Source organism: Rhinolophus sinicus, chromosome 4, assembly GCF_057876585.1.
Source record: "Rhinolophus sinicus isolate RSI-liver-muscle chromosome 4, RSI-T2T, whole genome shotgun sequence".
NCBI lineage: Eukaryota > Metazoa > Chordata > Mammalia > Chiroptera > Rhinolophidae > Rhinolophus > Rhinolophus sinicus.
The window spans coordinates 62,136,932-62,161,848 of NC_142504.1; the positions used below are offsets into that span (position 1 = coordinate 62,136,932).

The 24,917-nt window shown below is 51.5% G+C and overlaps 2 protein-coding genes across 10 annotated transcripts in view; one reads left to right on the forward strand and one right to left on the reverse strand.

Annotated features, from left to right (window-relative positions):
- LOC109439156 (uncharacterized) overlaps nucleotides 1-4,159 on the reverse strand; it is a 32,507-nt gene extending 28,348 nt beyond the window's left edge. For 3 of the 4 annotated variants that reach the window (XM_088797886.1, XM_088797885.1, XM_088797887.1), the window contains exons 1-2: nucleotides 2,626-4,159; nucleotides 1,321-1,534 (exon numbers count right to left, since the gene is read on the reverse strand). In XM_088797886.1, coding sequence (XP_088654012.1) covers nucleotides 3,073-3,867 — 795 coding nt within the window. In that variant the 5' untranslated portion in view covers nucleotides 3,868-4,159 and the 3' untranslated portion in view covers nucleotides 1,321-1,534; nucleotides 2,626-3,072. Of the gene's footprint in view, nucleotides 1-1,267; nucleotides 1,535-2,625 lie in introns of those variants that run through there. The other variant, XM_088797884.1, reaches the window with a different exon arrangement.
- KLF15 (KLF transcription factor 15) overlaps nucleotides 2,974-24,917 on the forward strand; it is a 64,652-nt gene continuing 42,708 nt past the window's right edge. For 5 of the 6 annotated variants that reach the window (XR_012498811.2, XR_016021122.1, XR_012498810.2 and 2 more), the window contains exons 1-2: nucleotides 2,974-3,114; nucleotides 7,465-8,562. Coding sequence is in view for 3 of the 6 variants with exons in the window: in XM_019719394.3 (XP_019574953.2) it covers nucleotides 7,490-8,562 (1,073 nt within the window). In the remaining 3 variants the exon portion in view is untranslated. Of the gene's footprint in view, nucleotides 3,115-7,464; nucleotides 8,563-16,130; nucleotides 17,375-24,917 lie in introns of those variants that run through there. The other variant, XM_074340451.2, reaches the window with a different exon arrangement.

Sequence of the window (24,917 nt, forward strand, 5' to 3'; positions counted from 1 at the left end):
GCCCTTTATCAACAACAACAACAACAACAACAAAAAACAACAACGAATCCTCTAAACAGTTCCTGAATAAAGCCTGGGAAGCTTCCGAATGCAAAATCAGAATCTGGGTTCCAGAAGACGCAGCCTAAGCCCCCAAGCTAGGGAGCAGTGAGCCCAAGTGACTCTGTGGGGTACAAGCTCCTGGTTGCTCACCTGCCTTAAAGCTGTTGGGGTTACTTCTTTGGAATCCCAAATGGGACCTCAAAATGTCAACCATGAAACAAAAGTCGACTAGATATTCTGTCACCAAAGGATTTATTTAGGAAAAGGAAAGGATTGCAATCAGGTACATGCAGACGTCATGAGCCAAATTAACAAACTGCTTTTAAAAAGATGGAGGTAGTACTTTATAGAGGGGAAGAGGAAGTTAAGGGGAGGGATTTACAATCATAGAGCTGTTATAAACATAAGAGTTCTTCCCATGGGGCTCTGAGGATGACATACGTGTGATAGCTTCTCCCACAGCCCCTCCTGATTTCTGTCCAGGTTAAGGTCTCTGTCATAAATTTTAACAGTAACATTTAAATAAAACTCTGAAGGAGGTCATAGAGCCATGTAATTTGTGGGGGGAAGAGATTATACAAGGAGCAGGGATGAGTCCAATGGCCTTGAGGTGGGATTTTGCCTGGTGTGTTTGAGGAACTACAACGTGGCCAGTGTGGCTGGAATGATGTGAGCAAGGGGGAGAGGAGTAGAGGGTAAGGTCAGAGAAGTAATGGGGTGTCAGATCCTGTAGGGTATTGCAGGCTGTGGTCAGGTGGGAGCCACTGGAATATACTGAGTCAAGAAGAGACATGATCTGACTTAGGCTGTAACAGAAGCGTCTTGGCTGTTCTTCAGGTTTTGCACCGTTTTATTGAGATATAACTGACATACATCATTGTATAACGTTAAGGTATACAATATAATGGTTTACTTATGTATATTGTGAAATGATTACTGCAGTAAGTTTAGTTAGCATCCATCATCTCATGTAGATACAACAAAAAGCAAAAAAAGCAAACAAATTTTCCTTGTGATAAAAACCCTTAGGATTTAACAACTTTTCCATCTACCATACAGCAGTGTTAGCTGTAGTCATCTGTTGTATGTTACTTCCCTGATACTTACATATCTTATAACTGCAAGTTTGTACCTTTTGACCATCTTCTTCCAATCCCCCCTCCCCTCCCCTCTAGCTTCTGGTAGTCACAAATCTGATCTCTTTTTCTATGAGTTTGTTTGTTGGTTCTTTTTTTTTTTTTTTAATTCTACATTTAAGTGAAATCATTCAGTATTTACCTTTCTCTGTTCCTCAGTTTCTGACCAGCCATATGCCGAAGATTCCTTGTGTGCCAAAGCTGCTATGAATGTATCTTTGTTTCCAAGCTTCTTCTGACATTTTGGTGTGGTTTTCACTCGGGATGGGTAACATTGGGCTGGAGTGTGTGAGGAGTGAAGGACTGATGGTAGGCAGGGCAGATGGAGAAGTACTATGGATGTGCTGGGCTCCCATCTGCACGGAGACAAGACAGTGAGTCACTGAACCCTTCAGACCTCTGTCTCTTCTATAAAAATGGGTGAATTCCACCTGTTCTGCCAGTGCTGCCATAAGGGTTCAGACAGTGTAGAGTGCCTCATCACCACCCTCATCCTCGACATGAATCTCTTCTAAACCCTTCCGCCAAGCCTGGGCTTGGCTCCTGGTGCTACCAGGAGCTGTATCCCTGCAACTGACTGGGTGCACAAGCAGGGCCCCAGGATCCAGGGGGCAAGAGCTGGCATGGACTTAAGAGCCCAGATCCCCAGCATTCCAGAGAGTTCTAGCTATGAGTTTCCACTCTCTAGCAGTCTCCTCAGAGAAGAGCAGGAGAAAGGCCTCCACTTTCCAGGCCGGGGGGGAAAGGATGTAAGTTCCATAGAAGGAGCTCTCTGCCCTCATGTCTCGGTTGTCAGGAAGTTGTCCACGCTTCCTTACCCTTTCTTTTCTCCTTACCAGTTGTGTGACCTGGGGAGGACACTGTGGCCCCTCAGAATCTGTTTCTTCATCTATAAAATGCCTGGCTGCGGATCCAGCAGCAGTATGGGTTACAGGGCATGAGCAGGGTGACTGGCACCGCAGGCTCATATGTTTCTCTTGGGCAAGTCACTCTGAGCCTCGCTCTTCCTATCTCTGAGTGGAATGCGAAGGCGACCCGAGGTTGCTGCAGACTACAGCAGTCTGTGACGGCCTTTGTGGACTGTAAAGTACTGCTTAATCTTCAGAGAAATGCCCCAGGGTCGGGGTGTCATTGATTTGAGGCAGGGTTCAGCAAACCTCCTCAAACCTCCTTGACAGCCCAGGTGGCAAAGCCCTGAGAGCCCACTTTCCCATGGGTAACTGATTGCTCAGTGGAAAGACTGTACCGTATTTCTCCAGCAATACATTCCCCAAGGCAAATCTCCTACTTTATCTGGCGCTCAACCGGGAGACACAGCGGCCAGTACGGACTGCAGGTGGAGAAGGGTTGGTGGGCAGACCTGGCCAGGGCTGCCCCACGCCCCCGTGTGTGTACCGCACTTCGGGGCGATCTCAGGGCTTTACTCATATCTCGAGGCCTGTCTCACCTTTTCACGTGGGGACCGAGCTTTAGACACGGACCCCTGCAGATGCCGCGAGTCCACGGCTATGGGTGGGGAGTTGGGAGGTGGCTGTGGGCCCGGATCCGGAAGACGACTGGCGAGCTCACGGAGCGGGTGGCTGAGGAACCTGGAGCGCCCGGGCAGCGCAGCTCCCCTTGCAGCTGGGGGCGGGGCGGGGCGCGTGACGCGCGGCGCGGACCAATGGGGCGCGCGCCCGAGGCCGAGCCTCCTGCGAGCCTTCGCAGCGCTCGTGGCGTCACGTGAGCCGCCCGGAGAGAGCGCAGAGTGAGCCGCGGCCGGCTATAGCTCCGCCGCAGTGACCAGCCGGCCAGCGGGCGAGTGAGCGAGCGCAGGACCCGCGGCTCGGCCCGCGGCCACCGCCGGACCGGGAGCCAGGCCGCTGCCCCCCGCCCAGACCGCTGGGCCTCAGGATCACCGGTGCCTGGCCGCGGGCCGGGCGTGCGCCAAGTTCAGGTGGGAGAGGCGCGGCGAGGCCGCACGACCGCGTGGACGCGGCCCCGGGCGCCCAGTGGGCTGGCCGGGACTCGGGGTGGGGGGCACTGGCCGCCTTCTGGGCATGTGGCCGGGCGCCCGCGCCGCTGTTCTTGGCTCCGCGCGCGTGTCCAGGGAAATGTCGGAAGAGCGGGGCAGGGGTTCAGCCAAGCACTTGGGAGAGTAACCCCCAGTTGCCCACCCGCACTTTCTCGGCGCAGGTCCGGGCCGCCTCCTCGGCTCCTGGCCCCGCGTGTCCCTGTGCACTTTGCAGGCCTGCCCTTCCATATGGCGGGCACTCGGCGGGGCCTGGCCAGACGAACGGGTAGGCGGACGCACCCGCCTGCCCAGGCCGGGGAGGCGGGGGACAGAGGGACCTGTGGCGAAGGGGTTACTGTCGGTCAGCAGCCTCGGCCTCCGGGGGAGGGGGCACAGGCCGAGGACATGGTGAACAGCGGGCAGCAATCCAGTGCTCTGCCGAAGGGTCTGATCGGGCTCCCCACGCCTTCCTTTCCTAGTCACGTTCCCACATGAGCGCGGGCACCCACGCTGGCTCCACGCGCGAGTACGTCGCGGACACACTCCCGCACAGCCACTCTGGCTGCCGCGCACCACGCCCCGCACACGCACAGTCACAGGACATGAACTCACACCCGTTTGCGCACACCCGTACCGTTCACACGTCTCGTACTCCGACTCCTCACTCAGAGTCTCCTGGCCCGTTCGACTGAACATTGGCAGAATGATGACGGAGGGGTGGCAGCGGCGGCAACAGTGGAGAGGCCACCCTACCCTCCCTGGCTGTCGGATACCTTCATTCCTCCCCACTGTGGTGTTCTCTATGGAGCCCTTCCCCACTCTGGGGGCGGGGGGGAAGGGGGCACAGAGGAGCTGTTTACTCGCTCCCAATCCCTGGAGCGTGACAAAATCATCAAACGCCTGAACCCCTCAAATCACCACCCCCCAAGGACCGGGTGGTTCCTGAGGCTCCTCAGCCTCCCTATAGGTGCGAGGACGCCGGGCTCGGCGACTTTGGGGCTTGCTGGCGGCAGGGGTAGCAGAGACTCTTATTTTGAAGGGCGGCCCCCACCCGCCACCCCCGTGATTTGCACGCTGACCCAATGGCAAGCCCTTGGCCGGCGCTGGGCTTGTTATCAATTACATGTTGTTCCTGCAGCCGCTGTGTCCCCGGGAGAATAAACAGCAGGCTGGGCCGGGCCGGGGGAGGGGGCGGAGTCCAGTCGCCTGCCGGGGCCGGTGCCCAGAACAGTGTGTCCCCTCCCCCTGCACGCAGCCTGGGCCCCTGGCCGTGCCACGTGCTGCTGTGTTTTAGGGGCTGGAGCCGGCTCCCGCCCTGGTGTGCCCTCTCTCTAACGCCAGCGTCCCTTCTAGGCTTTCAGTGCTGTGTCCAGCCCCAGCCGCTCAGCCCTGCATTAAGACCCTGCTGCCTGATACTGGCAGTTCTACTCCAGGTCTCATTTTGCCCTCTCCTCCTCCTGACTCCACACAGCAGTACCTTTCACTCATTCAATCGGCAAATTCTGCCAGGTCTTGTTTTAGACTCTGGTATATAGCAGTGGACTGCACAGTCAGAACAGCTTATATTGTGGTGGGGAGGTAAACAGAAAATAAAGTACAGAAACACATAACTAAGATAGTCATCGCGCCCCTCCTCCCCCCAGCTGCCCAGAAGAATGCAATGTGGGATGATGTAATAGAGGGTGGTCAGGGAGGCCACCACAGGGAGTGACTTCTGAGCTAAGATCTAAATAAGGTACTCCCAGGTGGAGTGCTGGGGGAAGAGGGATCCACAGAGAGGGAACATCCAGGGTAGTGGCCTGAGGCCCATGAAGCTGGGAGCTTGGTGCACAGTTAGTATGGAGTGGAGCAGATGGAGGTGATGTCCGGGAGAGATGAGCAGGGCACAGGTGCTGGATGCTGGGAGAAGGCTGGGTTACCTTTCCTTGGGAAAGTATTGGAGGTTTCCTTCCACCCCGTCCTATTGTACTTATTTTCCCTACTCTTTATATTGTTACTTCTGTGTGTATTTCAGTTTATATCTCAAAAAGTCCTTTAAAAAGAATGTACCACCACAATACCATCATCACACTTAAAAATATTAACAGTAATTCCTTGATATCATGGAATAGTCAGTTGGTGATCACATTTCAGGGGAGTTTTAACTGGGCCGGAACGTGGCCTGATTTGCCCCCTTACCACCAGTCATGGCCTCTTCCCAGGTTCCTTAGCATTGCAGAAGAGGGGCAGAAAGACGATGTGTTCCTCCATTTGCAGGCTAATCCTAATGACTAGTATTGACCAGTGCCTGTGTGCTCAGCATGTGTTAGCTCACTGGACTCAAAACAACCTGGGAATTGGGCACTGTTGGCAGCACCCCCACCCAACAGACCAAGACAGACACAGAGACATTGTGTCACCTGCTCAAGGTCACTCAGCTGATAAGTTGTAGAGGCAGGAGCAGAGCCTCCTGCTCAGAGGGTGGGCAACAAGGGTGGGGGAGCTGTAGGACTTGGCCCAGCTTCATTGCCCTTTACATTATCCGGCACTTTCATTCCTTCTCAGCACCTGATTTGAATAGTGTGTATTTTTAAACTCCCAGTTTTAAGTCCTTAGCTGATTATTTAAACTAAAAGCCAAATGTCCTGGCAAAACTGCCCCTGGGGATGCAGACTTGCCAAGGGCATTCACCTTGCCTTGTTTCCTGGAGCTCTGTGAAGCTTCCCAGATGAGTGGAGAACTGAGATCAAAGGTCCTGGGCCATTGGGGGCATAGAACAGTTGAGAAAACAGATTTGGGGAGATCCAGGACTTGCCCAAGGTCACAGCTGATGATGACCCTGGCCCTGGGAGTTCTCTGCCTGTCGCTGAGCCTCTTGACCATTGGGCAGTGCTGGGTGCCAGGCCCAGGGAGTGGTCCTGAGGACAGAGCATAGGGATGGGTGCAGGGGTGATGCCAGGCAGCAGAGAATCTCAGCCTTCAGGTGCAGAACGTTCCCCTCCCCAACCTTAGTAAACACTCAGCCGTGGTCACTGAGCCGGGACAAAGGTCTTCAGAAGTGGCCCCGTCACAGCCTGATACTGTTGACTCTCCTTGGACACCGGACCTAGAATGGCCTTCAGAGGACGCAGATTTCCCCTTTCTGTTGAGATTCTCTAAGGCCCTCCTGGGCAACAGCTGCCACACTGGGAACTGGGGACACAGCAGATACCCTACAGCCCAGTCTGTCCTCATGGAGAGCATGGTCTAGTGGGGAGACAGGAGTTAGCTGGGCCTTCCCAAGGTGGTGAGTGCTCCATCGGTGCAGGCCAAGGGTGTATTCTCTACTGCCCCAGTAGGCTAGGCAGTTGTGAAGTCACGTGAGGTAAGAGCTGTGCCAGCTCTCCAGGTTCTGGGTCTACCTCTGCTCCCATGAATTCTCCCCATGGGCAGGGTCTTGTCCGCCCAGTGGTAGAGCCTCAGTAAAGTGTCCATTTATTTAGGCCTGTCCTGCCTCTTCCCTTTCACAGAGGAAGCAGCTGAGCCCTGTGGGGTCTGAGAGCTGGAGGGTGGGTGAGCTGCCCCCTTCAGATGGGGAAATAAGGCCCTTGAGGGCAGGTGCGATGGGTCTTTAATTTTCTGCTACAAACTAGACTTACCTGATTAAAATACAGGTTATCCAGTTAAATTTGAATCTCAGATAAAATAATTTTTAATATAGGCATGTCCCATCCAGTATTTAGGACATATTTACATTAAAAGTTGTTCATTTTTTAAAATATGAAATTCAAATTTAACTGGGCAGCCTGTATTATTATTTGCTCAGTCTGGCAACCCTGCCCAAAGCCCAATACCACAGGGGTCAGAAGGCCAACGGCCATTCACCTTCCCCCCTCCAGTGACTCAACAGGAATGAAGCTGAGGTCAGGTGTCCTCAGAAATCTAGCAACACCAATAAATTGCATGGGTTCCCCGACCTTGGCTGTTCTGAGGTGCAGAGAATTTACGTACAACTTTCTCATACACATTCACACTCAATCATTCACAGACACATGTGTGTTCTTTACAAGAATTGTTCTGGAAAATGATTGAAAGCAAAAGTGCCCTGGGTTGTGCAATGGGCTTGGAGAGCACTCTTGCAAACAGGTGGTGCAATTTTGGAAAACACTCTTGCAGACAGAGTTCTCCCAAGGGACAGATGGAGGCAGGATCCAGGCATTTGGCAATGGGGTGCTATTGGCAGGTGGTGGAGGGGGGTGCCACAGACCCATGATGTGGCAATGGCAGGTGAGTGCGCTGTCCTCTTGACTGGCCCTCCCTTGTTTCTCTCTGCAGCTGCCACTGGCACGGCCAGGCCAGCATGGTGGATCACTTGCTTCCAGTGGACGAGAACTTCTCGTCACCTAAGTGCCCAGTTGGTTATCTGGGCAATAGGCTGGTAGGGCGGGCATACCACATGCTGCCCTCGCCCCTCTCGGAAGACGACAGTGACGCCTCCAGCCTCTGCTCCTGTGCCAGTCCTGACTCGCAAGCTCTCTGCTCCTGCTACAGCGGTGGCCTGGGTACTGAGGGCCAGGACAACATCTTGGACTTCCTGCTGTCCCAGGCTACACTGGGCAGTAGTGGCAGTGGCAGCATCGGGGCCAGTAGTGGCCCTGTGACCTGGGAGGCCTGGCGAAGGGCACCGGTCCCTGTGAAAGGAGAGCATTTCTGCTTCCCTGAGTTTGCTGTGAGTGACCCGGATGATGTACCAAGGCCCTTCCAGCCCACCCTGGAGGAGATCGAAGAGTTTCTGGAGGAGAACATGGAACTGGGGGTCAAGGAGGCCCCAGAGAACAACAGCAAGGACTTGGAGGCCTGTGGCCAGCTCTCAGCCGCACCACATAGGAGCCATGTCCATCCTGGGTCTGGTGGGAGAGAGCGCTGTGCTCCCCCACCTGATGGTGCCAGTGCAGGTGGCACCCAGGGCCCAAGTGGGGGGCCTGCACCTGACGGCCCTGTCCCCTTGCTGCTGCAGATCCAGCCTGTGCAGGTGAAGCAGGAATCAGGCGCAGAGCCCGCCTCCCCTGGGCAGGCCCCAGAGAGCGTCAAGGTAGCCCAGCTCCTGGTCAACATCCAGGGGCAGACCTTCGCACTCTTGCCCCAGGTGGTGCCCTCCTCGAACTTGAACCTGCCCTCCAAGTTCGTGCGCATTGCCCCTGTGCCTATTGCCGCCAAGCCCATTGGGTCAGGACCCCTGGGGCCCGGCCCTGCTGGCCTCCTTATGGGCCAGAAGTTTCCCAAGAACCCAGCAGCTGAACTCATCAAAATGCACAAATGTACTTTCCCTGGCTGCAGCAAGATGTACACCAAAAGCAGCCATCTCAAGGCCCACCTGCGACGGCACACAGGCGAGAAGCCCTTTGCCTGCACCTGGCCAGGCTGTGGCTGGAGGTCAGTATGGCGGGTAACAGGCTGGGTGGTGAGTGTGGCCCTCTCATCTCTGCTCCCCTAGGTATGCAGCCAAGGCTGAGGTCTCCACCATTAGATAAGGCTGATAGGGAAGGGGAGAGGGTGGCCAGATTTCCTGGTCTCTCCTGATCACTAAAGCCAAACCAACTGGTCTCCAGATAAGGCTTGCTTGGTCCTGTGCTGAGGGGGAGGGGCTAAAGCAGGGAAGAAGGGCTCTCAAAGTCATAACAAGGCCAGTGAGAACCACTGGGCTTGGGCTATATGTGCCAGATTGGGCTGTGACAGTGTGCATTGCTCCTTCTGTGCCTTGTAGCACCCTAAATGGTAAATACTACCCTTACTCCTATCTTAATGTTGAGCAAGCTGAAGCTCTGACTGGCTAAGTAACTTGCCCAAGGTCACAGCACTTTGTAAATTAGATTTGAACCCAGGGGGTCATATCAGAACAGAAAACGCTGTTCCCCAGCCAGAGGGCCCAGTTTTGCTTATAGACTTCCCTGGGCCTATGGGCTGGGCCTGGCCCTTGCTTCCCCCGGGGACTTGGAGGTGTGTTGGAGAAGCTGCAAAGGCTTTAACCACAAGGGAGGACTTGGCTGGGGGTGGTGACCCAAAGGTAGAAGACTCCTTCTAGGCTCTACTCTGAGTGGCACAATGGGAGAAACCGACTCTCAAAGGGCAGGGCTCTTGCCATGGTTACCCAGCCTGAGCGTGGCACAGCTGGATGGGACCCTTGTGGATTGCTCTCCACTAGAGGCCCACCTTCTTTGGTCAGGGTGTGCCCACCTTTTCCTGGAAAGCAGACAGCCGGCCAAGAGCGCTAATACTCAGGGATGCCACAGCTGGGCTCTTCCTGGTTTAGGACGCCTACCCCACTGGGATCTCTGACTGCCTGGGAGGGTGACTTGTACTTCAAGCACATTGCCTGGCTTTGCTGCTGCGGCTGCTGGTACATGTGTGAGAGATCAACATGGCACGCTCGTCTGTGTGTAGAACCGGATCTTGCAAGTAGCTGTGTGTGTGCAATGTGTATGCATGTTGCTTTCGTCATGTGTGTCTCCGTGTGCTGCATGACCATAAGTGTTTGTGCACCTTATCCATGTGTGTGCTTCCATGTCGCTGTGGCACATGGGGCAGTTTCCAGTTTTTGTTTTTTTGACCAGACTCTCATCTGAAAGCTCATGAGAGCTGGTCCCAAGGTGGAAGGTGCCACTCCTGGAGTACTGGCTGGCCCAGGATTGGAGCTGTGACTAGAACTGTTTGATGCGATGCTGCCAGCCCCTTTCCATGGTGTGCAGAGCTGGCCATAGAAGGGACTTGTTCCAAATAGTGTCTTGGATTATGGAGGCCCTTCCTGAGTTATTATGGAGGCATCCCCCACCCCTAATACCCAGAAGGTGGCCATCAGCAGACCCGTAGGGCTTCTGTGAAAGCCCACACTCCAGCCCCACTGCTCTGAGTGTCAGTACTATTGTTGCGTGCCTCTCTGAGCCTGGTGCTGCAGTCTGCCAAGTGGGCCCTGAGATAACAGGTACACTTGCGGGACAGCTTGTGAGGCCCGATGTGGTGGCAGGTGTGCAGTGTTGAGTGGTCAGAGCTTGGGGCAGGGTGGAGCCCAGAGACGTGGGGCCTTAGAGATAGGTGCTCAACTGTAGAAAGGATGGGCATTGAGACGCCTTGGTTGGGGGACAGCTGGCAGCAGTATTTGGAAAGCCCAGTCTTGGCCAGCCTCCAGCTTGTTGGTGCCCTAGGGGTGTTTCTCCTGCCCAAGCTTCAGTTTCCTCATCTTTAGAGTGGAGGGCAGCTCACTACCTCTCTCTACTAGGGGTGTCCCCTTCTCATTGGTAGTATTGTCACTTTCATACCAGATCATCGTCTGAGAATGGAAGGTGTTCTGCCCAGCTTTCACACTGGTGGTACCCCTTCTCAGAGGTACCCCCAGACTCACAGGGACTCCTCTTGGATGCATTCTCCTCTTCGTGGGGGGCAGGGCTGGGGAGAAGTTGGGCAGCTGGCTTGGCAGAGCGCTGGTCCGACTCTCATGATAAGCTCATCTTCCTGGACACTGTCTCCTGGATGCTGCTGACTGTTGGCAAATGTCCCCTCCAGTTGGGATAGGGCTGGGTGGGGCCACAGAGAGGAAGGATGTGGTCCTTGGTGAAGGCCACCTACTTGGCTCACTCCACCAGTAGGAGGCACCTGCCTTCTTCCAGGCTGTACCAGAGAGCAGACGGGACCCTCAGCCCAGAGTACATCTTAGATAGGCAGATCTCAACCCCAACATGGTAGCCTCAGGAGATAGTGAGTTTCACTGCTGCCTCTACTCAATACGGCATGTATGTAAAGAAGAGTGTGATTTGTGGAAGGGATTAAGCTCTATCATTGTCTAAGCTCTGGCCCTGGTCGTCTTACTTAGGACCCACTCGGCCGGGAAAAGCATGGTGAGTGCCTGGCATGGCATGGTCCTTGTGGTGTCAACCCTAGAGCCATCCCTGCCTCTAGGCACTCTCAGGGCTTCAAAGGCACCCCCAGCTTCTCCCAAGGTCCCTCCAGAGTGGGGTCTGGCCTTAGTGGGGTCACACGTGGCAGAGGCACTGGGTGCCGAAGGTGCCTAACTCTCAGGAGGGCTGTTTCTCTGAGGATTTGAGAGTCCTCAGTTGGCCTTCAGGGATCCTGAACATGAACACAAGATGTGCATGTCCCTTAAATGTGGCCATAGCCTTCAAGTGAGGGTCAAGGGTTGAGGGAGCCCTGGCAGCAGCCGGGCAGGAGAAGTAATGATGATGATGTTTATTGACTACTTGCTGTATGCTAGGCACTATTCTAAGTTCTCAGAGCTGGAATTCCCTTCATAAATCCCCATACTTGCTTGTTGTATACTTCCTGCCATGGGGAGCTCATACTTCCTGAGGCTACTCTGGCCTTTATGTGTACTTTGGTACACTTAAATTCCTATTCAGACCTCTCATTCTGTCCCACGGGCCTGCACAATCTGTGCTTGCTGACATCCCCTCCACAGGACAGGCTCCCACTCAGGCCTTGGCCCTCTCTGTACTCTCTGTGTCCAATGCTTTCCCCTCAGTGGAAGCTGTAGTTGGTCTTATGATGGTCCCTGCTTTGTTCTGCATACATCACAAGCATTAGCTCACTGAGTCCTCACAATAGTCTTGGAACATGTAGGCCCCAATCTGCATTTCACAGAGGGGGAAACTGAGGCCCAGAAAGCCTGCATGAACAGAGCTAGTGACTGTGGCTCTGGGTGCATCCCCAGGCAGTGCCTCAGCCCCACCCTGACCTGCCTGGAGATGCCAGCAGCCACAGGCTGGCTTTCCCCTCATCTTCTCTCCATGTGCCTGGTATTATAATGGCCAGGTGTCCTCTCTCCCCCACAAGGCCATCAGCTCTTTCAGGTGTTATGCCATGGGCTAGGGGAAAAGAGCTAACAGCAGCATAACAGTAGCTCCTGATGTGTGGTAGGCCAAATACAGTAACTCATGTAAAACTCTGAACAAATCCATGAGGTAGGCATCAGTTCCAATTTTACAGAAGAGGAAATGAGGCACAGAGCATTTAAGCATGTTCTCCATGGTCACACAACTAGTACGTGGCAGAGACAGGAGTTCACCTTGGGCTATGTGCCTACCCTTCTCCCCAGACTCAGGACCTCTCTCCAGCCCCCTCTGCAAGCCTCTCGTGCGGGGTGTCCTGCTAAAGTATTTAGAGGACCTGCACCTGCATCTCGTCTTCACGGTGGCATCCCTGCACAGTTGCTTGCTTCCCCATGTTGGGAACTCTTCACTCCAAGGCCGTCTCTCTTCTTCCTGCTGTCGCTGGTGAGCAGTTTCCTCTTCCTCCTACCAGGCCAGCTCTGGCACTGTGTCCTGTGCCCTCCCCCCCCCCCCCATGAATCTTTGTGTGATGAATGCTGTCCCTCCCCACATCTCCCCCACCCCCGTTGTCACTTGTACAGATAACCAGCCCCTATTTCCTTCTGCTCTTGATTCTGAACCCAGTGTTCCCTCTTGCGACGTGGTTCTGGCACCCTTGATGGGGCTGAAACCAGACTTGGTCCCTATTCCGAGCTAATTGTCTGGGAAGTGGCTATTTGCCTTCCTTCCTAGAAGTTTCCTTGCTTCACTCTCAGATATAGGCCTCCTTTGTTCCCTGCAGCAGAACATCCTGTTCCAGAATAGTCAATCCATTCTGTCTAGAAAGAATCCCCTCCTGCTACAATTAATATCAATGTTAACTTTCAGCAGCCCTCTGTGGCAGGTACTCTTGTCATCCCCAGTGGACAAAGGAAGCCTAGAAAAGGGGAGTTGCAGGCCTGAGGCCACAGAGCCAGGAGGTGGCAGGGACAGGATTCAAGTCCAGTGGTCCCGCAGCTGGCCTGCTCTCTTGGCCCTTGTCACTGCTGCCTCTACTCAATACAGCATTCTCTGACCCCATCTCCATAGTCAGCAGTCCCCAAGTGTGGCTGGGCAATCTGTGCACTGTACAACTCTAGGGGGTGCCATTCCCATTGCAGTCCTTGAGACTTGACTATTTACAATTATGGCTTTTTGGCTGATGGAAGGGAGGCCTTCGCACAAAGGTACTGTGTGTGCCAGTGGTGGTGCTGATTTTACAGGCTGCTCAGGAGAGTCACCTGGATCCCTGTGCTTTCCTGTCCTGCACTTCAGCAGCATGAATCAGAGTAACAACCCCCATACTGCAGGACCTCACCAGGGGCCAGGCCCTATGCTAAGCTCCTTGCAGGTAATAAGAGCTCACAATTGTTGGATGAGTGCCATGTACCAAGCACTGCTGTAAACATTTGCTGCCTTGGGTGGCGGGTTGACTCAGTTGGTTAGAGCGCTGTGCTCATAAGGTCACCAGTTCGATTCCCACATGGGCCAGTGAGCTGCGCCCTCCACAACTAGATAGAAAACAACGACTTGACTTGGAGCTGGTGGGTCCTGGAAAAACACACTGTTCCCCCAAATTCCCCAAAAACATTTAAAAAAAAAAAGAAAAAAGTTAACAGTATATTTAAAAAAAAACTTAAAAAAACAAAAAAATCATTTGTTGCCTTTACAGTCCTCTGAGGCAAATCTGTCAATTCCCTGTCTCCAGGTGGGGAAACAGCCTCAGAGAACATGGAGACTTGCCCAAGTCGCTAGTCAGTACATGGCAGAGCTCACTACCTACAGAGGCTGCATCTCAGCCACTTGCCCCTCTCCCCGCCCCCCCATGGTCCCCAGGCCTCTCCAGTGGCTGCTCTTTGAAACAATGTGGATGAGGGTGTGAGGCAAGAATCTACTGAGGGTTCAGTTCCCTGGGATGGACCCCTTGGGCCATAGGGCCCTGAGGCAGCAGGAAGGGGTCTTGCAGGTGGGGACAGTATCTTCTCAGGCCTGGCTCTCCTTTGGTGTCCCCACGATGGGAGGGCTGCTGTGGCCCTTGTGTTACTGCCTTTGGTCTCTGAAAAAAGTTCTGGAAAGTAGACAGAAATCCCAAGGTTTTCATTGGATGAGTGAGAAAACTGAGGCCTAGGATGGTTTTCTTTTTTTTTTTTTTTTTAAATTTTATTTTATTAAATTTATTGGGGTGACAATTGTTAGTAAAATTACATAGATTTCAGGTGTACAATTCTGTATTACATCATCTATAAATCCCATTGTGTGTTCATCACCCAGAGTCAGTTAAGGGAGATCGAATATATGGTCATGCTAGGATGGTTTCCAAGTTTGCTCAGGACCACACGGGGCTCCTAGTGGGGTAGGGAGCTGAGTAGATCCCACTGTCCCTTGGCTGTGTGACCCTGGCAAGCCCCTTGTCCTTTTTGAGCCCTTGCTGTGGTATTGTCAGTCTGACAGGGCTGATCCTTGTTCCCCAGAAGGTGCAGGTGCCCCCAGTGCCTGGTGTCTGGAAGGCTCTGGCACTGCTGGTGGCATTTTCTGTAGTTTTTTACTGGCCCCTGCTTTGGGCAGGCCCAAATGCTTAGAAGCTATGTGTCCAATTCCAGCTGGGGGCAGGCGGCCCTGGCCAGGAAACACAGATCCAGGCTCTGACTGCCAGGGCATGTGTGTGTTCACGTAGGGACATGTGCATCCCTGTGTGTGATGTGTGCGTGTGCATGCATGTGTGCATGAGTGGAGTGGGTACACATGTACATGTGCAACTGTGTACATGTATGTGCAGTACACCCATGTTCATGACCTGTACATATAAGTGGCATGTGTATACGTGTGTGTGTGCATGTGTGTCTATGTGTGTGAGTGTGTGGATACATGTGGGTGCATGCATGCACTGGGACTTGAGAGGATTGTTTCTGTGATGGCTCTCTATCCTCTTGTCGGTGCTGACTATGTCTATTCTTTCATGTGAAGGCACTTACTGGGCACCTACCATGCACCAGGCAGACATGTCTTTCCTCATGGAGTTGATGGTCTAGTGGCACAGACTGACACTCATCAAAAAGTTGAAAACGAATTTAAAATTGCAACAACAATAGAGGGGCCAGGAAGGAGAGGTGCATTGGGCTGTGGGAGCCTACAATGGGATAATCCTGGAGGGCTTTCCTGAGGAAGTGACATTTGAGCTGGGCTCTAAGGGTTGGGTGGGAGGAAGCAAGGAGAGGAGGGGAGGGAAGAACATTCTGAATAGTGGGAACAGTATATGCAAATGTCCTGTGGCAAGAGGGACCAAGGACAGGTCAGTGTAGGTGGAGCACAGAGAGGAGAGTACGTGTATGGAGGCAGTGGGGTCTCATTGCCAGGACCATGGTCATGGGGTGGAGAGAGCCTTAAATCCCTGAAATCAGTGAGAGCTGTCTGAGCCCTGTGGTCCAGCTGAGTCCTTACCTCTCTTATTAGCATCTGCTCCTTTCCAGTGGCCTCTGGGCTGTGGGAGCCCTTTCTCTTGGGCAGGCTCAGGCCAAGAGAGGGAGGTGGCAGGGGAACCATTTAAACTCTCAGAAGTACCTCCCAGGGGTGTGGTTTTATTTTGGGAAATCTTAGGGGGCCTAGCTTTCAGGAATGTAGAGTCCAGGAGTGGGATGGGGCTCAAGTCTGAGACACCTCTCCTGGGCCTCAGTTTTCCCCTCTTGTTGGGCTTCCATAGAAGCCCATGCAGATTTCCATAGAAGCCCCTAGTTCTGATCTAAGGGGGGGAAGCATGAGGCACAACTTCAGTCAGGGCCAGGGAGATCCCACTGCACCTGGGGGTGGGTAGGAGGTGGGGGGGGGGCAGTAAGTCAGGACTCTAGTAGACTTGAGAACCTGTCCCAATACTTACCAGCTGCTCTCAGCTCTCAGGCTCAGATGCATGAGATTGGCCCCCGCTGTGCTAGCAAAGCCTTTTATTTGCAATTCTTGCCATCCCAGAGGGGCGTCAGGGACACGGGGGAGGGGCTTTTGGGCAGTGGATTCAGAAGTACTTTGATAGTTGAAGCACCGCAGGCCGCCCTGTCAGGCCAGTGGAGTCCGGGGGATCTGCGGCAGGCCTGGGGGTGGGGGTGCGGGGTGGGTGGGTGGGGTAGGGCCGGTCTCACTGATCGCGGTGTCCTGTAGGTTCTCGCGCTCCGACGAGCTGTCTCGGCACCGGCGCTCACACTCGGGCGTGAAGCCCTACCAGTGCCCTGTGTGCGAGAAGAAGTTCGCACGGAGCGACCACCTGTCCAAGCACATCAAGGTGCACCGTTTCCCCCGCAGCAGCCGCTCAGTACGCGCCGCCAACTGAGCCCCGCCCCCTCCCGCCCCCTGGCCGGATCACCCTGATATTTTGTAGCAATAATTTATTTGCCTCCTTCAGAGGGACGTGACAATGTTATCAACCAACCTTCTGAAGCCCAGGACATGTGGGAAGAGGGGATCTGGCCTGGGAGGCAGGAACCCAGAGCCCCCCACCTGCTGCCTTTCCTGGGGAGACCCAACCCCCGACCTGGAGGCGGGCTGTCGTGCCTTAACGCCTTGGTGCCTTCCAGCGTGCCCATCTCTGCTGCAGCGGCGGGGGGCGGGGGGGTGGGGGGCCTGGCCCTTCTCCCACTGGGCTCCCCGCCTGGGCCAGGGCCAGGGCCAGCGCCAGCGCCAGCACTAGTTCTTCATTGCCCAGGAAGATGAAATGTGCAGTTTTGAAATGCCAGTTCCCAGAGGAAGCCACACAGGAAAGAAGGAAGTAGGCCGAAAGTCCTGGGCTGCACTGTGGCATGAGGGTAGCTTTGTCCATGATGCCTCGTCAAGCCTGACTACCAGAAGGTATGGGCCCGGGGTGCTTAGGGGTACAGGACCTGGCCTCCATGTAGCTGTGGTATTGGGGTGAAAAGACCCCTTTCTGGGGGGCTGACAGTGCATGTGCTTGAGTTAAATGTACAGGACAGGCAGACAGATGCAGGCTAGCTCTGGATCATCTGTGCCCAGGGTCGCTCATCCTTTCATCCTGTTTCCAGACAAATCCAGACACTAGCCTCCAGGATCACCTTTGGGAGGAGAGGGGAGCAGGCTGCAATGCATGTAGAAGAACCAGATAGAGCCCCCAGTCCTGATTTAGAAATGCATTCCTTATTTTGTCTAGAAATTAATATCAAATGAACTAGCTTGTTTTGACAGGTTTATTTCACATCCTATGAATGTATGTAAATAAACTGTACATAAGTACATCTACATAAAATATCTTTTAATAACATATCAGCATTTGTGTAAATTTGAAATTTTAAAAATCTATAAAGTGGTGTATATATGTTACAATTATGTATATTTTCTTTGGTTCTTCATAAGAATATATTTACTTTGCCAATAAAAAGAAAAAATAACTCTAACTCTATGACATTCATGTGCTGCTTTCCTCTGCTCTGCCAGGAAATAGGGGCTATTTTGGGGGCCGAGTCTCAGGGGACCTTGATTTGTACCTGGAAGTATACAAAGGTGCTTTTGGGATCAAACCTCTGGCCAAGCGGTGCAGGGTTCCCAAACAGCCTCACTTCTAGGCCACCTGCTGTATTTCTGCTTATTCCAGTTTCCTGGAGGGCCAGGAGCTTCCTCTCGTCTTCTCTGCACAACCCCAAATCCAACCCCTATCCCGGTGTCACCTAAGGGAAGCCACCGTGGGCCAGGCCAGGCCCACAGGGGTCACTACTCCTATGATTTACTGTTGGAGACCCTTTGTGCAATCCATCAGGCATTTATTGTGCATCCACTGTATACACTGTGTGAGGGTGGGAGGGCACATCATTTCTCCTCCTTCACTTCCCTGGGAAATGGCATATTACTTCCCACTTGCACAGCTGATGGTGAATGGATTAGGAGTCTTGACCAGGCTGAGGCAAGACTCAGGGGGCTGGTGTATGGAGTTCAGCCACTGCCTTCACCCTCCCCAGCTGCTCAGAGCTCTGGGGAGACAAAGCCTCCTAAACTACCCCAGAAGCTTGAGGTCTCTTTGAGCACTTGCACAGTTAGGGTTTGGACCCATCCACATGTTCTGGGCAGGCTGGGACCTGGGGACGTTGGGGACCAGAGAGCAAGGAGAGGCCATGAGCTATCAAGATGGGCAGGAAGGCCAGACTCAGTGGCTGCAGTTCTCCTGTCATGTGAAGTAGGAAGTGAGGACCTTTCAGAGGTGGTTCTCTTCCTAGGAGCCTGACACAAGTCAAGGCAAGTTTTTCTCAGTGACGCCCCTCAGAGACTGGCCCTGGTCCTGGGGAAAGGACTTGGCCTTGTGACCTCTGCCCTTTGCCTCTGACGGGATGTACCTTCTGTGGCCAAACATGCTCTGGGGAAGTGAGGCATTGATTTCCAGGTGCATCAATATAACCTTTCTTCATCCATAAACAAGCAATGCATCTCAGATAAGAGGGACACTAGAGGTCAGGACAGTCATTTTGGAGAGGCCTGTGAGCACATGTGTCCATGGTGCAGGGCACTGACCGGGTTGCCACTCCCCTCATCTCAGTGAATGTCCCCACCAGCCCACTTTCTCTGAGCCTGCTGCCCCAGCTGACCCTATGTCCAGGCCAAGGCTAAGCTGGCTGTGTGTGGTGGGGTGGTCTAAGTCATCACCCTCAGTCTCGCTTTAGACTCTTTACCTTGTCGTGTACTTCCCCTGGGTGGGTAGCACAGCAGAGTGATCAGGGCATGGAAGGAAGGGCCATGAGTGAAGGGGACTGCCTTTTGATCCTTCCCCCTCTTTGGGGGGGTTTATTAAACCTCTCTGGATTTGAGCTTCTTCACCCTGCAGAATGGGATTGAAAGTCCCCAGGTTGCAGCTTGGTGATGAAGGGTAAGTGAGAGTGCATGTGTGACTTTGAACAGCAGAAAGGACCTTTTCCAGGGTGTGAGCCTGCCTCCAGGCCAGATGGAGAGCCTGGGAAGGCAGCACTTCTGGTCTTTTGCTGTAGCCAGTGCTACCACAGCAGGACCCATGGGAGCACTGGGATTTCTGTTAAGGTGCTTGGCTTGTCTCTTGCCTCTGGGAGCCCCCCATGCCACCACCTTTGCCACCCTTTGTCATTTCTGTGGCTGGAAGAAGAGTGTTTGTCTTGGCTTGCCAGCCAAGAAAGCAGGTGATGTGAGCCAATATGTCCACAATTGTTTGTAATAGGGGAGGAGTCTAGAAGGTTGCTGAACAGATATCTGGCCTTAATCCCCTAATACCTTGCCTTGCACGATACCTTTTCCCAAAAGCACACAGAGGAGAGGGAAGTACCATTTATTGAGCACTATATCAGGCAGAGTATCGGTTAGGCTGCCATAACAAAGAAACCCCCAAACACTGGCTTACACGAGGTACAAGTTGTTTTTTTGTGTGTTTTTTGTTGTTGTTTTTTTCTATTTAAACAGTCTAAAAATAAGCAGTCGAGGCTGATATGGTGGCTCCAGCGTGGGGCACCTGGGTATTGGTCCAAGATGGCTCACCAGCATACTGGGCCAGCTTGTGGAAAGCTCGTGAGGGACCATGTATTCCTACCCTCCCTGCAAGGGCATGGGCTGGGATTTGCACAGTCCTGTCTACTCATGTCCCATTGGCCAGAACTTAGTCACATGGCCTCATCTAGTGCAAGGAAAGCTGGAAAATGTAGTCTTAATCTGGAAAATGTAGTCTTAATCTGGAAGGTTATGGGCACAGCTAAAATTTGGGAGTTGTATTATAGGAGAAAAGAGGGGAGAGTAGGAGTTGAGTTCACTGCAAGAATACCTGGTGTCATGCACACAGCATGCCGTTCACCTCCCAGAACCTGGCAGATCAGCACCTGCACAGCATACATAAGTCATGGTGGGGCCCGGTGGGTTTAGCTCATATGGTTTTGTCCACATTCTCAGAATGGATGTCACTGGCAGGTATGGGACCAATGGTTAGGCTTCTAGGATCCACAGCAGGGTATCATGAAGGGGAACACTGTGGGAACAGAGGTGCTACAACACTTTGGCTGACAAGCCAAGGCTGCAAATGACAGAATCCCAACTCACACAGACAAAAGTAGACAAAATCCCTTATAAAGTCACCAGTGTCTCCTCTTGAATAAGGCCCGGAATCTCTACAAAGTACCATGAGGGTTAGTGGTACAAGTGCAGAAAGACCTGGGGTCAGGCCTTTTAGGGAACTGCAACTTTTCTTATGCTCTTTCAGTTCAGAGTATCAAAGGCCTGGGCAGTGGGTATAGGGAGAAACTGCTGGGAATGGGCTTGTTAACCTGCACAACTGTCGATGTGATGAAAGACTTGGAACATCACATAAGGGGACGAAACATGGGGACAAGGTCAGTCCTCTTTGTGACAAACACCACGTCTGAACAGACCTTGCTTTATTTGAAGTTAGGCAAAGATGACCAACACCATGGAGGTTCTTAAAAGACTGCAGATGGAGGCAAAGGGAGCAACATTCAGAAGACTCAAAGAAACTGCACAGCTGAGTGATCCACTGCAAGACCCAGAAAGGCATCTTCAGAAATTTCCTGTTACCTTCGACAGGTGAAAAAATTCCTTGTGGCTCCTGGAAGTCCACAAAGGGGGCCCTGGCTGAAATAGAGCAACAAGACATCACACAGAGAGAGAGACAGAAGGGATGAAGCAATATCACAAGAGAACGAAATCTGCAACAGCAGAACTAAAATCTGTCTTGGAGACAGCAAGGAGAAGGTGGGGCAGGCTTCCGAGTGCTGCCATGGAGGACAAGCTCATGAATCTTCCAGAATCTAGCTGGGAAGGAAGGATGAAAATGGGACAGATAGGTATGGAGGACAGAAAATATAAAACCAGTAGCTGAATACTGGGGTTTCTGGATCAGACTCCAGAACAAATAACATATACTAATACTGTACATAACATATGTAACGTATATACTGATATGTAACACATACACTATACTAATACATAACATATACTTATATGTAACATATATAACACTAATATGTGACATATATAACATACTAATACATAACATATACAAATATAATTAATACAATGATATATAACTAAATAATATAATATATAACTATATACACACATATGTAAGTGGAGGACTGGGCAAATACACTACCTGTGGAGGACAGGAGAGCATAGCAGGTGGGTCTTGGAGGCAGAAAATTGGAATCAAGCCCATATGAGCATGTTGGTCTCTCTGAACTTCATGGTCCTTATATAGAATCTCAAGGTCTTTATGTGACTACGTTGATCCCCCAGGCTGTGTGAAGATGGAGTAAGTTCACATATTTAAAATAGCAGATCCACTGCATTATGGACAAGAGGCAACAAGTGATGAGGCAGAAAGGAAATAAATGCAAAAAAACCAAAGAAAGGCCTCCCAGTAGAAACATATTTGAGATAAAGACTTGGAAGCTCAGAGACAGCTCATACCTCATGAGGTCAGGCCTACACAGGAAGGGGCACCTGTGGGGACTTGCAAGAAGGAGCCCCTCATGGAGTGAAGTAAGCTTCCAACCACCATTGATCCTTCTGCATCTTGACTCATCTGTTCTAACTCTGGGAGCCCTGCAGGCACAAGGACACACTGGCATCACTGTCCCTGCCTGTTCCCAACATCTGGTTCTGTGAACTGGGCCTTGACTCTGAGTTGAGCTAATATTGAAAAATATGAAAGAGATTTCCAGTCAAGAGGGAAGAGTAGGTAAACATTGTGCTTGCCTCCTCTCATGACCACATCAAAATTACAACTGAACTACAGAGCAACCATCATTGAGAATGGCCTGAAGTGTAGTTGAACAGAAGTCCTATAACTAAGGACATACAGAAGCAGCCACATCGAGAATGGTAGGAGGGGCAGAGATGGGGAATGGGCTGGTCCCACATTTGCATGTGGTGGTTGAAAATAGGGAGAGATGTCTCGGCTGCAGGGGTCCCCCATGAGGAGCAAGGGGTCCCAGCCCCACACCAGGTTCCCTATCCTAGGGTTTCAGTGCTGGGGAGGGAAGTCCCCATAACTTCTGGCTGTGAAAACCAGCAGAGAATGTGGCTGAGTGAGACAGCGGACTGCTGGAGTCCCAGGCATTTCTCTTAAAGGGCCCGCACACGAACTTACTCACTGACCTACTCACTCACTCTGAGCTCCAGTGCTGGGGAAGCAGCTTGAAGGGAGCTGGGCACATATGGGGAGGAACTGAATTGTCTGACCACAGGGCAAGGGCTGGAGGGGCAGCTTTCTCTCAGATAGAAGTTCTGGCAGAAGTCATTGTTCCTTTGTTGGGACCTCCCACCACCCAGCCTACATATGCACAAGGCTGCCATATCTGAGTCTCCATTGGCCTGGCTAACACTATTCACCCCTCCCTACCCAACTCACGGGCCCACCCCAGCTGCTTCCAGTGGATTTCCCATACAAATGGCCTGTATTGGCTCATGCTACAAACTTTCCTAAAATCTCTCAAAGGTTCACAAACCCCAAACAAGTGGCATCTGGCTTCAGCATGCCTTGTACCTCTTGCTAAGCAGCTCCAAGCCTGGCACTGGCAACAGCCAGCCTCAGTTCACAACTTAGCCTCTCGCAGGCACCTCCAAGCCCAGCACAGGTGGCAGCCATCTGCAGATTGATCTGAGGCTCATTTCAGGTGGCCCTGGGCAGGGCATAGACTATAGCTGAATTTGGCCTGTGGTGGGGCCCCTCCCAGGAGGCCTGAAGGCTGGCACACCAGAGCACCACCCAGCTGTCTTCACAGATGACACACTCAAGAGGCAGACTGGGCAGGCACCAGAGCCCTGCTAGAGTGAATCCTGCTCCGTAGGATCAGCCCCTGCACAACAGCTCCTCTACTATAGTCACAGCCAGTCCTCACAATCAATCAACCTGAGGGTTGATACCTCCCATTGACATGCCTACAGCAGCCAAGGCTCTACTACAACAGTAAGGCACACACAATCATACAAGGGACACTTCTATAGCACCCAGCTCAGATGACCAGGGAAACTGCGCCACTGGGCCCCACACACCTACTACATAAGGCCACTATACTAAGACTGGGAGACATAGCAGCTCTACCTAATGCATAGAGAGGAACACAGTGAGGCAGCCAAATGAGACAAAGCAACATGTTTCAAGTGAAAGAACAGAACAAAGTTCTAGAAAAAGAATGAAACAAAATTGAGACAAGCAATCTACCAGATATAGAGTTCAAAACATAGGTTATAAGGGTGTTCAATGATCTCAGTGAGAACTTCAACATAACAATAAGAAACATAAGAATGGAGATAGAAAACATAAAAAAGAACCAGTCAGAAATGAAGGATACAATAACTGAAATAAACAATACATTAGAGGGTATCAACAACAGATTAAATGAAGCAGAGGATCAAATTAAGATTCAGAAAATAAGGTAGTAGAAAATACCCAATCAGAGAGGAAAAAGGAAAAAGAATCCAAAAAAATGATGATAGTTTAAGGGGCCTTTGTGATAACATCAAGTGTAACAACGTTCACATTTTAGGATTACCAGAAGAAGAAGAGAGAGAGCAAGGAATTAAAAACGTGTTTGAAGAAATAATCATGGAAAACTTCCCTGACCTGGTGAAGGAAATAGACATATAAGACCAGGAAGTGCAGAGAGTCCCAAATAAGATGAACCCAAAGAGGCCCACACCAAGACACATCATAATTAGAATACCAAAAGTTAAAGACAAAGAGAGACTCTTAAAAGCAGTAAGAGAAAAGCAGTTTGTTACCTACAAGGGAGCTCCCAGAAGACTGTCAGCTGATTTCTCAATAGAAACTTTGCAGGCCAGAGAGATTGGCACAAAATATTCAAAGTGATGAAAAGCAAGGACCTACAACCAAGAATACTCCACCCAACAAATTTATCATTTAGAATTGAAGGACAAATAAAGAGCTTCCCAGATAAGAAAAAGCGAAAGGAGTTCATTACCATCAAATCAGTATTACAAGGAATGTTGGAGGGGCTGTTTTAAGATGAAAAAAAAAAAAAAAAAGATAAAAATATAAGTAATAAAATGGCAATCACTACATATCTAAAAATAATTACTTTAAATGTAAATAGGTTAAATACTCCAATCAAAAGATAGGGTGTACCAATATGACCCTGAAACAAAGCATCAAACTGCACAGTAGAAGTCAGTCAAGCAAACAAGACTCTTAAATATGAGGTCTGCCAATTAAGTTCGCGAAATTGCCGCTGTGTGCTTACATTGGCAGCATTGTACAAACAGCTTGGTAAGGTTTCATAACCTTGGTATCAGTGACTCACAGCTGTGTTCGTGTCAACATGTGGTGGTCGACATGTCGACCACTAGTGGCATTCATTATTGTTGTTGTGTGTTTTTGTGTGCCATGGTGAGAATGTCTGAGCTTGAATTAGAGCAATGAACAAACATTACATTTCTTGTTAAACTTCTCAAGAGTGTACGTGCAATCAGGGACATGTTAGTCCAAGTTTATGGGGATAATGCCATGAAGAAAACAGCAGTGTAAAAATGGATTAAACCTTTTTCTAAGGGGAGAGAATGCGTCACTGATGAAGAGAGGTCAGGGCAGCCAGTAATGAGCAGAACTGACGAAAACATTGCAAAAATTCATCAAATTGTGCATCAAAATCTTCGGCTGACTGTGAGAAGCATAGCAGGCTAAGTAAATGTCAATAGAGAAACATTAGGAAAATCTTAACAGAAAAATCTTGGCATGAGAAAGGTGTGTGCAAAAATGGTCCCAAAAGAACTCACCGATGAACAAAAGCAAAGGAGAGTCGAAGTTCACCAAGACCTTTTGGAGAGGCAACATGATGTTTTGGGCCATGTTATCACTGGTGATGAAACATGGGTGTATCAACATGACCCTGAAGCAAAGCATCAAATTGCACAGTGGAAGTCAGCCAATTCTCCACAACCAAAAACATTCTGTCAGTCCAA